The sequence below is a fragment of the Falco biarmicus genome, chromosome 5 (assembly GCF_023638135.1).
Source record: "Falco biarmicus isolate bFalBia1 chromosome 5, bFalBia1.pri, whole genome shotgun sequence".
In the NCBI taxonomy this organism is placed as follows: domain Eukaryota; kingdom Metazoa; phylum Chordata; class Aves; order Falconiformes; family Falconidae; genus Falco; species Falco biarmicus.
Window position 1 is genome coordinate 875,269 of NC_079292.1, and position 13,809 is coordinate 889,077.

A 13,809-nucleotide genomic window follows, 5' to 3' on the forward strand; every position below is an offset into this window, starting at 1 on the left:
AAAACCTTTCTTCTCCAAACTTCACAACGTAACTGGGGTGAGGCTACAGAGGTCGTGCCCATAACCAAACACACACCAGCCACCTGGTCAACACAACACAACAACCACGGAGGGTCGAGCTGGCAGGAGACGCACCTCCACGAGACCGAACCGGACTCTTACAACAGTATCGGTTTATAAAATTAACTAAATTAAGAAACGACACTGCAACGACGGTCTCGGACGAAGCCAGACCCGAGTTTCCAGGCAGCTCCTACCGGTATTACCAAGCCCCTCCGCCTCTCAGTGCACCCGCTTTCCCTCAGGAGCAGGCGGGCCACAGCCGCCCGCGCCACCCCGCCGGCCCCGGCCGTTCGGGCCCCCGCCAGCAGCCGCGGGTCCCGCTGTCCCCCCCGGCGCCGCCGCCCCAACTTTCCGCGACTTGACACCACGGGAATTCATGGCCCCCCTCGCCCCGTCCCCAGCGCCGGCGCCTCACCCCGGCTCCGACCGCCCTGCCCGACGCCGCCCTCCCGGAGCACCCTCCGTCCCGCCCGCGGACGAGACCCCCCGACATGGCCCCGCCGCCCGGGGCTGCCCCCCGCCGCCCGCGCCGAGCCGAGCCAGCGGCGCGCACCCCCAGGCCGCCGCCGCCGCCGCCCGCGCCTCACCGTCCGCCAGCAGCTCGGCGAGCGCCGGGGCCGGGGCCGCGCCGCCGCCCGCCCCCGCCTCCTCCATGCTGGCAGGTGCCGGGAGCCCGCGCGTCACTCCCGGGCGGCGGCGCGCGGCGATGATGGCGAAGGCGCGCGACGGAGGGGGTGGGCCGCCCCGCGAGCGGGCGGCGGGGCTGTGGCGCACGCGGTGAGCGGGGGGCCGGGCGGGGCGCGCGGGGACCCGGCGGGGGTGGCAGCGGCCCGGCCCTCTTCGGGCCCGCGCCTCCGGCACCCGGCAGGCACCGACCGACCCGCGGCAGCCAGCGCAGGCCGGGCCGGGCGGGCCGCAGCCCCCGCCGGGCGGGGAGAGGCGGAGGGAGCTGGGCCTGCAGCGGGAGGCCGGGAGGCGGCGGGCCCGGGCTGCTTCTCGCCCGACTTGAGGAAAAACTTTCTCCCTGAGCCCTGGGGCCCCTGGGCCGGGCTCGGGGCCGGCCCTGCGCTGAGGGGCTGGGCGGGAAACCTCCGTGCCGTGAGGAGCGCGGGCGGTGCGGCCGCGGCGGTGCTGCAGACTGCGAGGCGCCCGGCCGGCGCTCGGTACCTGGTGGTGGCAGAAGGCTTGTTCCTGGCAGCGTGCGAGTGAGGGACTTCTTTCGGGATACTTTACCAAAAAGCAAGTCCTGTTAAACTATAATGCTTTGCTGCACGGCCCGTGAGAGGTAGCAGAATGACTTGCGTTTCAACGCTGTTTGTTTTTCCAGATGCTAAGAGGATTCCTAATTGTACATGATTGGTGATGCAGAAACTAAAGAATGCCAACTAAAAGATCCCATGGATTTATTTCATTCTGGGCAAGTTGTAAAAATATGTGCCCCTATGGTCCGCTATTCCAAGTGAGTAATTATCACATCAGCTATGTTTTCAGTGTATTCTCTCTGAGGAAGTTATCTTGACTGTAAAACCAGGGATGATTACCTTTTTCTCCTTTAATTATTTAAGATGGAGATAGACATGGGACATGTTTTATCTTATGATTGTACTTGGACATCCCCACGGTACCACATATCAGAACAGCATTTTACAATAGCCAGTAAAAAAAAAGTCTTTACTATTTATCTCTTAATTTTCATGTATCTGCAGGTTGGCTTTCAGAACCTTGGTCAGGAAATACGGTTGCGATTTGTGTTACACACCTATGATAGTGGCAGCTGATTTTGTGAGATCTGCAAAAGCTAGAGACAGCGAATTCACAACAAACAAAGGTATTTTTTTTAGATTAACCATTGCCTTGTCAGTATGTTTTATGTGGTGATAAACCAAACTGGCCAAATGAATGAAGTCTGTCACACAACTTGACATCTGTTAGCAGTTTTGGTATACTGTATCTGATTGACTGTAAAACCATAGAAACTCTCTCTAGGTAAGAGAAACACATTCTGGTGATAGTGTGTCAAATGAAATAGTGGAAAACCTTGTCTCCACTTGAAATGAGGGCCTCCAAACTGATTTAGATGTGCGGTGGGTTGACCACGCATAGCTGGCCAGTGGCTATGCACCCACACAGCTGCTCACTCGTTTCTCTTCCACCCTCCCCCAGCAGCACAGGGGGAGAACAGGAAGAGCAAGAGCAAGAAAAATTCACAGGTCAAGATAAAAACAGATTAATAACTGAAGGAAACAAGGAGGAAAAAACCCAAGTGATGCAAAGGCAATCACTTCCCACCTCACACTATCAGACCAATACCCAGCCAGTCTCCAAGCAGTGGCCATCCAGGAACATAATTTACATGTCCCAACACACTTTCACCTTCCCCTGTCACTCCAGTTTTATTGCTGAGCTTGATGGTATATGGTATGGAATATACTCTGGATCAGTTTGGGTCAGCCGTCCCAGCTGTGTTCACTCCCAATTTTTTACCCACCCCAATCTATTTGCTGAGGGCAGGGGGAGGCAGAGTGAGAAAAACGTTTTGACGCTGTGCAAGTACTGTGGCAATAGCCAAAACATTGGTGCGTTATCAACACAGGTTTTGTTACAAAATCCAAAAGACGGCACCATACGGCCTCCTACAAATAAACTTTAAACAAATTTGAACTTAACTCCATCCCATCTAGACACAGTATGAGATGGTAGTAAGATTCTTTTCCCAGCAGTTGCTGTTTCTTGTGTGTTTCAGAGATGACCAATTATTGCCAGGAAAGGTTTTCTGGTCTCTAATAAAAATAAGAGTGTTGCTAAAGGTGAAAAAATTAAGAGATCAGACATTGATACAGTGGAATCAAGGATTGCTAAAAGAAGCAGGGGTTCACATTAGCTGGAGTGGAAGGTGGAAGGGGCTGTTGGGGGACTCCTTGCGGTATTGAGGGGTTGATAAAAAGGAGCAAGAAGAGACCAGGAAGTTCAAGCATTGATGGGGAGAAGCAAGGTTTCAGGCATGCTACAGAAACATAACCAGAACACGAAAAGAAGGAGTGTAAGGAGTTGTACAGTGTCCTGGGTGTAAAGCAAAAGAGAAAGTGGTATGAAATACGTGGGAAGAGGTGACAATAACAATACAGATCTTTTGGCATGAAGTGGCTGCAGTGGAAGGGTGTAACAAGGAACATATAAGCATAGGCTGTAACTGGAGGAATGAAAAGAGCACTGCTAGTAAGACTGGTGTGTAGGATCTATGAAGTGTGATGATTTCATCTATTCAGACCACTGAATTAGTGGTTTCATAAGTGTATATATAATAGCAGGGGAAGTATATTTCATTATTTTAGCACTGGCTGTTTACTATGATGAATTATTCAAATAGAGCAGTTACAGAGAAAAATCACATTGGAAAGCATAGACTCTCTTATTAGTAGAATTCAACCTTAAAAAAGCATGAATAATTCTTTGTATGTAAAAATAAATGAGTAAGAACATAGCTGACAATATATATCGTTCAAAGCTCCACAAAGCCACTAGTTTGCCCCCTTTTAATTTACTTACATTTCTGATCTAAACATCATCCTGTGGCATTGAAGTTCCATGGGTCAGATAGTATCTGTAGCGTATTCTAGCGGGTGCAGGGATGGGGAAAGAGGAGATTCTCTGTTACGCTGCAACTTTGCTGCCTGATAATAAGGGGAACAAAATGAAATGTTGTAGTGTTGTAAACAACATATTTTCCCTATTCACCTCTTTCACGCTGGTCTTAATTTTACAGGCCTCTAAAACATTCTGCCTCAAACAGCTTTGCCCAAATTACAGTGTTTACATTATTAGCATTTATGCTTTTAACAAGTAACTCCACAACAGGTTGTGAAATTTTACTGTGGTTTTATGTTTAACTTCCTGGCTGTTTGGGGATTTTGTGTTGTAATTAGTGGAGTAGGTTTGGAGTCTACAATTGCAATTTCTGTTTTCCATTTTCTTCAGCATTAATGTTTCTTTGTTGCATATTTCTCAAATAGAGGTAATGTTCTTTGTGGCTGCTGCTAGAAAATTTAATATGGCTAGACTCAGTATTTTTATTACTTAACGCTCAACCACAAACCTAAGAGTGTGGGATTATTCCAAAATACTAGCTGTAACAAAGTAAATCTTTTCAGCTAAAGCACTGTGTTAAATGGACACTGTTTTGAAAATATGCAAGGGATTGTTTTTGCTTGCCATATGTTTAGGTAACTTCTGGAAGTGTCTTAGCTTGACTGAGAGGGTACTACTGCTCTTTCTGGCAAGCTCCACTGCTTTAAGAACTAATTTTCCACTAAAACAGAATAATCTTCAGAAGCACTTGTGGTCTTTTCAGTACCAGAAGTGCACCTACTTTGTGCATTTTTTGGATCATCTTTTTCCATCAGTGCTCAGTTACCACCCTTTCTCTTAACTGCAGCAATTGTTTATAAGGAAAGTGAGTGCTAAGACTGTTTCGGATATTTTTAGATGCCTTTGATGTAATGCAATAGCTGTAAAAGAGGAGAGCATGTTCCATATGACCATCTGGCTCTCTGCAGGGGCTTAGTAAATCACAAGTAGTTCAGCAGACCCATGTCGAGGAGCACTGACACTTTGGTTTCCCACTTGAGACAAAGCTGCCTCTGCCCATGTGTTCGCATGCCAACTCAGCATATCACATTGTAGATAAAAACCAGCCATGGTGGCACAGAAGAGGAAAAAGAAGGGCTGTGATAAGGAAGGGCAAACGTGGGTTGTTTAGCTCATTTCTGAACGGTTGGTTCTGTAAGCAGATTTCCCACCAGGCAAGACAGACAGCCATGTCAGCACAGCAAAGGGGCAGCATGCAGGTAAGAGCAGGCAGGCTAGGAGGGGAAGCATGAAGGCTGTACAAAAATAGAGAATACATAGTTTCATATATCATCTTTGTGAAAGATAAGCACCTGACCAATTTCAGTCAGAAAAAGTATATGTTGACCCAGCAACCATCTAGGACACGTATGTTTGTCTGAATTCCCACCTCTGAATTCTCACCTCTCTTGATAGACATACTCATTTAGTAAACACTGGTCAGCTACCTTTATTTGTGATTTAGGGCTTGCAATCACAAAATAGTCAAGTTTGGAAGAAACTCTGTAGATCACGTTATCCAGCTCGCCTGCTCGAGCAGGGTCGCCTAGAGCTGGTTGCCCAGGGCCATGGGCAGACAGCCTTTCAATATATGAAAAACATTCAAAATTTAGAATTTCTTCTTTTTATTTTCTAGGGGGTTTAAAATCTCTAAATGTCTTTTCATTGGCTAGGTGATCATCCATTGATTGTTCAGTTTGCTGCTAAAGAAGCACAGGTTTTGTGTGATGCTGCCCGTATCGTATGTCCTTTTGCAGATGGAATAGACCTAAACTGTGGCTGTCCTCAGAGGTAAAGTTTTGAAAAAGCTGGGTAAATATGATGAAGTAATTTGAGATTAAACAATATTGGTCTTCATTTTCATAGTAATTGCTGTCTTAATTTAAAAATAGACATCAAGAGAGAAATAGCTTTTTAACCTGTCAGAAACGTCTGTGTGGCAAGACACTGTTCTGAATGTTCTGAGATGCCTGTCACCATGGTGAGACTGGGAAAACCAGGTGTATTTGCCAGCTTGGCTTTAATTTCTGTGATACTGCATGTTGGCTCAGAAGTGAAGTGGCCATCCCTTCTCAACAGCTGTTAAATATGCATTACCCAGAAGAGCTTGTTGAAAATAATTTGGAGAGGGTTTTGAGAAATGATGTGGCAATTCCCAAAATAATGAGGCAAGCCACTGATGTCTCAGATTTCTGCAAGAGAAGGATAGTGTCTAAAATGTAATTATACATATTATATTATTCAGGAAGTGTTGAAAAGAATTTCTTCCATCTTTTATTAGGTTTATAAGTACAGTGAATTAGTGATCTACTTCTCACTTAAATTGATAAAGATTTTGTCTTGACAGTGAAACAGTAATGCACAAATGAAGATTCCTGCTAACTGGTTCAATTGAGAACCATTTATTACAGGCTTGTCAGGCAGTCTTTTTCTAAGTGAAGACCTCAAAAATAAATGTAGGAAAGCAAAAGATAATATTACAGTGCAAATACTTCATTTGTCTATCCTAATTAGGTTGTCTTGACTTAAAGTTACAGTATTTGAGAAAACTCTTTTCTGGAGAGATCTGAGATTTCAGAATGGAAGTGTAGGTTTTTTCTATGCTAACTACAGTTAAATACACCAACTTCTACATTCCTTTTAGGCCAAAAAGATACTCTTGCATTTGAATCCTTTGTTTCTTGTGCATGCTAGTTTCAGATAACAAAACTTTATATACTTAATCTGCATTTATAAGAAAAATTGTTTAAGAAAAAAACTGCTGCTAAATGGAAGCAAAGGTTATTTCCTGCCAATCAAAATAAAGTGTTTTGCAGTTGAGAGAAAACAGAGTATTACTGAAATTATATCCTTACTTGCACTTCAAAAATCTTCCTTTCCAATCCAAACTCATTTTCTCTTCAGAAGAAATCTATGACCCAATGGAAGCAGAAACATCAAAATATTTTATGTATAATTGATTAAATGTTAATTTATCTTCCTTGCCAGTCCATTTTGTGGACAGAAAATTGAACTGGAAGAGATTAGAAACTTGTCCAGAGTTCTAACAGCACAATGGAGACTGAATCAGGATCTAAGAGCTGGTGTCAAACTGCAAACAATCATTGATCTACAGCCAGTACTATCTCTTGTTTACTCAGCCACACATTTTGAAGGTCCTAAGGAAATAAACTGATGTATTTAACTGAAATTGGTCTGCATTGTTTCAAATATAGAATAAAAATGTTCTTCTTTTAAAGGTGGGCGATGGCAGAAGGTTATGGTGCTTGCTTAATAAATAAACCAGAGCTTGTTCGAGATATGGTGAGACACGTACGGAATCAGATCGACAACCCTAGATTTTCAGTATCTATTAAAATAAGGTAGGTCTAACTTAAGTGCTGTTTGTGGTACATGGAAGAATTCTTTTGATTTTTTTTAAAGAAACATGTTAGTATGATAGTTACACCATACTTTAGTATATGTAATTCTGATGGTGTAATATTAGACATTATAATAATTTCCTTACATGTGAAGAATGCTGAGATTTTTTGACCTCAGATGGTGAAAGAGTATCTGGGGAAAGTAGTCCCAACCTTAGATAGTAGAACCAGCACAGCCTTTGACTACTTACCCACGTAACTTAATGGATGCTAGAAATTTTTGCAATCCAAATGACATGAAAGTACAAGTTAAAAGGTTTAGGGTTGCATAAAAGGAAATCAATGCGTAGTCTGTATCATCACAAGGGTTTACTTTATGAGCTGTTTTGAGGCCAGAGCCACAGTTGCTGTTGACTATAAAGGGTAAGGTAACAGAACTGAAAACTAGTCCCCACAGCTGCTGTAAGGAGCACATCCTGCTTCCCTTCATCACTTTCTAAACTTCTGTAAACCATCGCTTTGCATTGCTTTGTACCATTTCATCCACTATTTATCCACATATCCCGTGTGGCTTTTGCGTATTTGTCAGTTAAGTTTCAACTCAGTTTGCAGTCCTTCATAAAAGGGGAACTGCTACAAATCAGGGTTTTTTTCACAAAACATGCAAAATAATGATGTTTATTTTAGAATCCTTAGGGCACTCTTGCTCAAATTTTATAGCATCTTGCTATAAAATTTACCATGTATATTTCAGAGATGTGACATAATTGGGAAGTGCTAAATTAAATATTGGTTTCTATACATTAAATCCATGTCTTTATTTAAAAAAAAAATCTTTTATCTTCCAACAGTAATATTTTCTTTATTTCTACTGTTCCTTATACAAATCTGTGGTAACTCCTCCTTATGGAGGAGGGCTTCTTATACAGTTCAGGTAACTTATTATCTAATGTTTTCATTCCTTGGAATTTCAGGATCCATGAGGACTTAAAAAGAACAGTTGACCTGTGTCAGAAAGCTGAAGCAACTGGAGTTTCATGGATTACAGTACATGGAAGAAGTGTAGAAGAAAGACATCAGCCTGTACATTACGAAGCAATTAAAATAATTAAACAAAGCATGTCTATACCTATTGTGGCTAACGGAGACATTAAAACTTTAAAGGATGCTGAAAATGTTCATCACTTGACAGGAGCAGATGGTAAGATTAAACGTACTCTATTTTCTAAGTAAACTTACAAACCGGTTTTCAAAGTACTTTGGCTGTGAGTAGGACATGATTTGAGTGCTTTTTACTCTTTGAGGAGACAAATGAAAGAGCATATTTTAGATGCCTTATAAACTCATAAATGGAATCACTTGTAATCATCAGAGGACAAGAGCAGTGTTATTCAAAGCCACAATTAACAATTTCCGAGGCAAATTACAAAAGCTCTTTGCTTAATTATGCTATCTCAGTAGCAGAGTACAGGGGGACCTTCAGACATTTATTCCATCTCTTTATGGAGCTGATCATCTTTTAAAGAACCATAAACTTCCACTTGGAAATCTCTACTTCCTGCACAAGGGACCAGATTTTCTTATAGTAAGAATATGGCAGAAAAAAGGAATATTATTAAGCCAGATACTTAATAGTTAAGATGGTTGACTTCAAGGACGCAGTGAGGCCTTGCACTGTCATGTCTGTATGTATTCACCTTGTCTTACACTTCAGTGGTAAAATTTGGGGATTTTTTGCAGGATTTCCCTGCAGTTATTTAGTCACAATGGATTCCTGCAACTCTCTATGGTTTCCAGACAATATGGAAGTTCAGTGTATGTTTTGAAGACGTGATCTGTATCTACACACTTTGGATCTTACAGCTAGAGAACAACAGGACAGAGAACAATAGCTAGTATCATAAGGAAAAGTTTGTGTGCTAGGTTTCTTTTGACATACTATTGGTGCTTAATAGCAACAACAAAAATCAGTTGAACTGAACTGCCATGCTGCTGCAGTGACTTTCCCCCCAAATACAAAGCAGGAAGGAAATACATAACAGAAAAGAACGTCCTCATAGCCCAGCTGACCATCTTCAATAGCAAAAATATGATGTGTTAGGTTTTTTCTGCCATCTACAATAGTAAAAGAAATTTTTCCTTTTTGATCATCCTATTTTTTAAGAAAAGACTAAGCGTGATAGATTATATGTTGGCAGTGCAGGAAAACAGAATCCCTTAATCACAGCAAAATTGCAATAGAACTTGTATGGGTTTATCTGACAGTTTGAGATTACAGTTACAAATACACTGGCTTGTTCAGAAAGATTTACTGCAGATCAAGAGCCCTGAAATGTATATAATTGAGACATTGAGCTCTTTATTGGAAGGATTCTAGGTCAGTGAATCAGCTGAGTTGCACTAAAAATAAATAAATATAGTGTATTGCTACTCTTGTGTTTTTCCATTGTAATTTTATGTTAAAAAGGTAGGCTTGTATGTATGTAGCAAATGAAAACAATACTACTGAATTACAGTTTCAAAAGTAGGGAAGAAAGACTTCTGTGTACTGTGTTTTGTTTCAAAATTTCTAGAAGAATATGTCATCAAGTGGAATGTGTTGACAGGTGGTGTAGGTACTCTGAGGTCTGGATTGTTAAATGGATTTCTCTGATACAGCTGTAATACCCATGTTCTCCCATTACTTGTCTGTAAGCTTTGGGTGTTTGTACTAAGGGGTGCTGTACAAAATCTACATGAGGATTTAATGTAAAATTTAAACTATAATGTAACTTACTGCTTTAATTTCCCATTTGAAGGTATAATGGTGGCTAGAGGACTCTTAGCAAATCCAGCTATGTTTGCAGGCTATGAAGAGACACCTTTGAAGTGCATTCAGGACTGGGTTGACATTGCTCTTGAGCATGGAACTCCTTTTACGTGTTTTCACCACCACTTAATGTACATGATGGAACGGATAACTTCAAAACAAGAAAAAAAAGTTTTTAATGTTTTATCAAGTACCTCAGCCGTACTAGATTATCTGAATGACCATTACGGTGTGTGATAACTGAAAGTATTTTAGTTCTGTGTAAACTATTATTTTGCAATTGTCAGTACACTGTTAAATTTTTAATTGGGTTCCTTCCTACTTTTTAGTCACGTTAATATATTGCATAAGTATTTTCAACACAGCATAACATTATGATCAGGGTGATACTGCAGTTGTTTAGTATTTTTATGTCAGCATTTTTCATTCCAGAAAATACTCAATTCTACAAATGTGGAATTCTATTTACGATGCACGAGTACACAGAGAATTGGTCATTGTAAGACTCTGGTAATTTAATTTATTCTTTCACCAGGCAATTGCTTAGAGCAATATGTTTGCAAAACTGGGGCCTTTCTTAAGTGAAACGTCCTAAAGTCAGAAGAACTACTCATAAATAATACCAAGAATTTCAGACCAAAAGAATACAAAGGGAGCAATTATAGGAGTATTTGCTTTAACTGACATAAGCTGTACTTTTAAATTTGTGTAGGTTTTTCAGGTTTAAAGACTGTGAGGCCTTGAAGCCCAGTATAGTATGGTCTTTTAAATTAGATGTTCCTTTTGCAGACTAAAACTTTCTAGACTTACTTAAAACTCACAAAAATTCCACACCTCTTATAGTGAAAGAAACCTAGAATAGATAAAGGATGATGGAAAGAAGGAAAGAGTAAAATGAAGAGATACTTTTAAGTTCAAACTTAGCTGAATCTAAAGTACAAGCCTTGAAAATTCAATTTAACTAAATTCAGTTTTGTTTATCTACTGTATAATAATTCTATAAAAGATTAAAGCCCCATCATCTACCAAAACAGAACTTTATAGGTCAAAGAAAAGCTGACAGATTCTCTCGGTGAGGCTTTTGCAGTCCTTTCTGCCTGCTGGCATGTTGCTTATCAAAGCATGACAGCCACATGGCTTTGAATCTTTGTATAGGAGGGAAATAGTGAAAATTAGAACAAGATAATAATATTACACACCAGCTGCATTTGTTCTGCAAGGGAAATTTCACAAATCGTGCAGTACAATTATTTGTAATCAAATAATTTGTTTTCTTTATATGTTTACACAGAAATTCATACCAGAAATTGCTTAGTTTTCTGACTCTGATACATCTATGAATATACAAGTGAATAGTTCTAAATTTTGTAAATAAATTACTTGGTTTTGTATACAGTTGTAATTTTTTTTTTATTACACTATAAAGTTTGACACCCTGGAGGAGGCGAGGTTGCTTTTGATGCTGGTCCCCAAATCTTAGAATAGTTTAGGTATCTAAATTCTCCCTATATATTTTTTCAATGCAAAGGCATAAAAGACTAGATTAATTTTCGTAGTGAATATGTCTGATTTAGGCATATGGACAACAGTTTGAAAGGCATGACCTAAGTCATCAAGTCTAGTTCACTACTTAAGACAGCAGTTATGTAACTTCTGATTTTGGTCACCTTCCTCATGTATTAACAAATGGAAGACTGCAGACGTGCTTTACTATCCAAGGCTCATTGAGACAATCTCTACAACCTTTTCTGCTGCATTAGGTTCTCCATTCCTTCAGACAACTATTTTTTCACTCTTCTGTATCGTTATGTTTTCTTTACATTGGGTGAGCAGAATCATGTATAGCATTCCAGGTAAAAGCCCAGCAATGTCTTCTGCAGTTCATACTTCTCTTTCTGATGCCTAACTTTTCCTCAGCTAATATTCATCATGTATTTTATGAGCTTCACATTCTACAGCAAAAGTTCTTATTTCCCAACTGCATGACATTGTATATCGTACTACTGAATTTTCAGTCTCAAGTTATCCAACTACAGCACAATACTCAATTCTCCTCAGTTCTGAAAATGCCTCCAGCTTCCTGCATCAAAATTAAAACTAAAACTACAACTGAGTTGTAGAAGAAAGGGATTCTTCAAAGTATTAACTAAGCCCTGTGTTAACATTTTCTTAAGATTTTTATGACTTGCCAAGCAACTATTATTTGCTGTGAACTGTCCCATTAGCCACAAAGAGCAGAGAAGAAAAAGTTATTATAATCGAGTAACACAAACACAAGGCACTTTTTTTTTTGTGTGTCTGTGTAATAGTGTGGAAATTGAATTTTAGAGGACTTGAAATACCTTGACCTATTTAGGAACTGAATACTTGATGATTTTGAAGGCAGCAGTTGGTTATGCCTGTGTGAGATCAATCAGAGATTTCTGCCTGAAGTACAAGGCCTAGGTTGCTGTTAGTATCACTAGTAATTAAAGAGCACTTGATCTGGCCAATTATGCATCATAAAAGTCAATGGAAGCTTATCATCCCTTTTTGAGGGTGAAATTAATTGTGTGCCTTCTTCCCTTGTGAATTTTGCATGCATCTGAACACACTTCACTGTGTTGACATAGAATAAACTGCAAAATTGGAGTCTTAGAGCCATACTCTGAACAACCATACTTTTCAAATACACATAAATTACCAAAGATAGGAGTTAGTTAACTCCCAGTGTTGTTTTAGAATATGGTCATATTTCTCATTATAAACCATTTGAATATGGGAAAATTCTCATCTCCTGCTTAAAGCAGCTAGATAAAGTCCTTCCCTGTGTATGTTACTTGTAACATCACCAGGTACTCTTTCTATTTTCTAATTTTCAACTTTTTAAATAGTGATTCTGCAAGTATCATAAGATACAAAGCTTTGTTTCCTATTTTAGGTCCTTTGCCTCCTGTAATCGATCCAGCTCCCTATGTTAAGCCACCCTGCGCAGCAATGCCGTGTTCTCATAATCCCTGTGTTTCCTTGCAATTTTTACCCTGCTGCAGTAACTCCAACTCCCTCATGCAGCCTGAACAATCTCATTTTCTCTGTTCCCTACTGTTGTTTCTTAGGTCTCTGCTCTGTCTTGGGTTGATGGTTGGGCAAATGCAGTGTGTGATGATGAGACAGCTGTCATATAAGCCAAACTAGAATGTAACAAGTTTGAACTTTCTCTTTGCCTTTGTTTCAGCAGAGAATTCATTGGATTTCTGTCCTCTAACCAGCTGCTAATACACAGGCATTTCATATTTCTATTTCTGAATACTTTGTCACCTTAGTGGTGGGAAAGGAAGGTATTTTTTTTTATGTAATATTTTAAGGTTCATAAGGTTATTTCCTCAAGCCATTATATATATCATATGGTGTCGTATTTATCACGCGGTAAGATAGGCAGTCTTAGATCAACAACCCAGACTTCTACAACTTCAGTTAGAATACCTGGACTGGGAGAGTACACTCAACAGGAGAAGGCAGGTGTCAGGTATTTGCGGGCTTCTCTCTGTTCCTTGGATCTCATTCCAGCTCCGGGGCGGGGGGGGGCATACACATCAGCTGCAGTGAAAGCGCACAGCAGTCACCGAGAGTGAGCCTGAGATCTTATGAAGCCATTGAAGTGAAAAAGCAGACTGAGACTCTGGCAACAGGGATGTACAAATATAGTCCTGTCGGTATGAAGTTAGGCTACTGGGAGAGCAACTTACAGTGCTAGTGAGAGGTGAGTAAGCAGCTCAGAAATGGAAACTGCTCTGGAATTAAAGGAGAGAAAGTGCTTAACATTTTAACAGCTTCAGTAAAGTAGTATGGCTCTAGGCCAACAGCTAAAATGTAATAAACAGGACATACTAAAAAGTTATGTTTTGTCTATGCTTCTGATTAAATATGTTTATGAAAATATGTTAGAAATACTTCTTTATACCCAGGCTGTTT

General features: G+C 40.6%; 2 protein-coding genes across 3 annotated transcripts in view; one reads left to right on the forward strand and one right to left on the reverse strand.

Annotated features, from left to right (window-relative positions):
- The window catches only part of COG5 (component of oligomeric golgi complex 5), a 183,358-nt gene extending 182,575 nt beyond the window's left edge, over nt 1-783 (reverse strand). Inside the window, exon 1 of the mRNA XM_056340299.1 lies at nt 651-783. Coding sequence (XP_056196274.1) covers nt 651-717 — 67 coding nt within the window. The 5' untranslated portion in view covers nt 718-783. The remainder of the gene's footprint in view (nt 1-650) is intronic.
- Nucleotides 738-13,809, forward strand: part of DUS4L (dihydrouridine synthase 4 like) — a 39,318-nt gene continuing 26,246 nt past the window's right edge. Inside the window, exons 1-7 of one of the 2 annotated variants that reach the window (XM_056340305.1) lie at nt 738-840; nt 1,391-1,522; nt 1,770-1,891; nt 5,361-5,478; nt 6,927-7,049; nt 8,024-8,250; nt 10,580-10,590. In XM_056340305.1, the coding sequence (XP_056196280.1) occupies nt 1,416-1,522; nt 1,770-1,891; nt 5,361-5,478; nt 6,927-7,049; nt 8,024-8,250; nt 10,580-10,590 (708 nt within the window). In that variant the 5' untranslated portion in view covers nt 738-840; nt 1,391-1,415. Of the gene's footprint in view, nt 841-1,390; nt 1,523-1,769; nt 1,892-5,360; nt 5,479-6,926; nt 7,050-8,023; nt 8,251-9,847; nt 11,250-13,809 lie in introns of those variants that run through there. The other variant, XM_056340303.1, reaches the window with a different exon arrangement.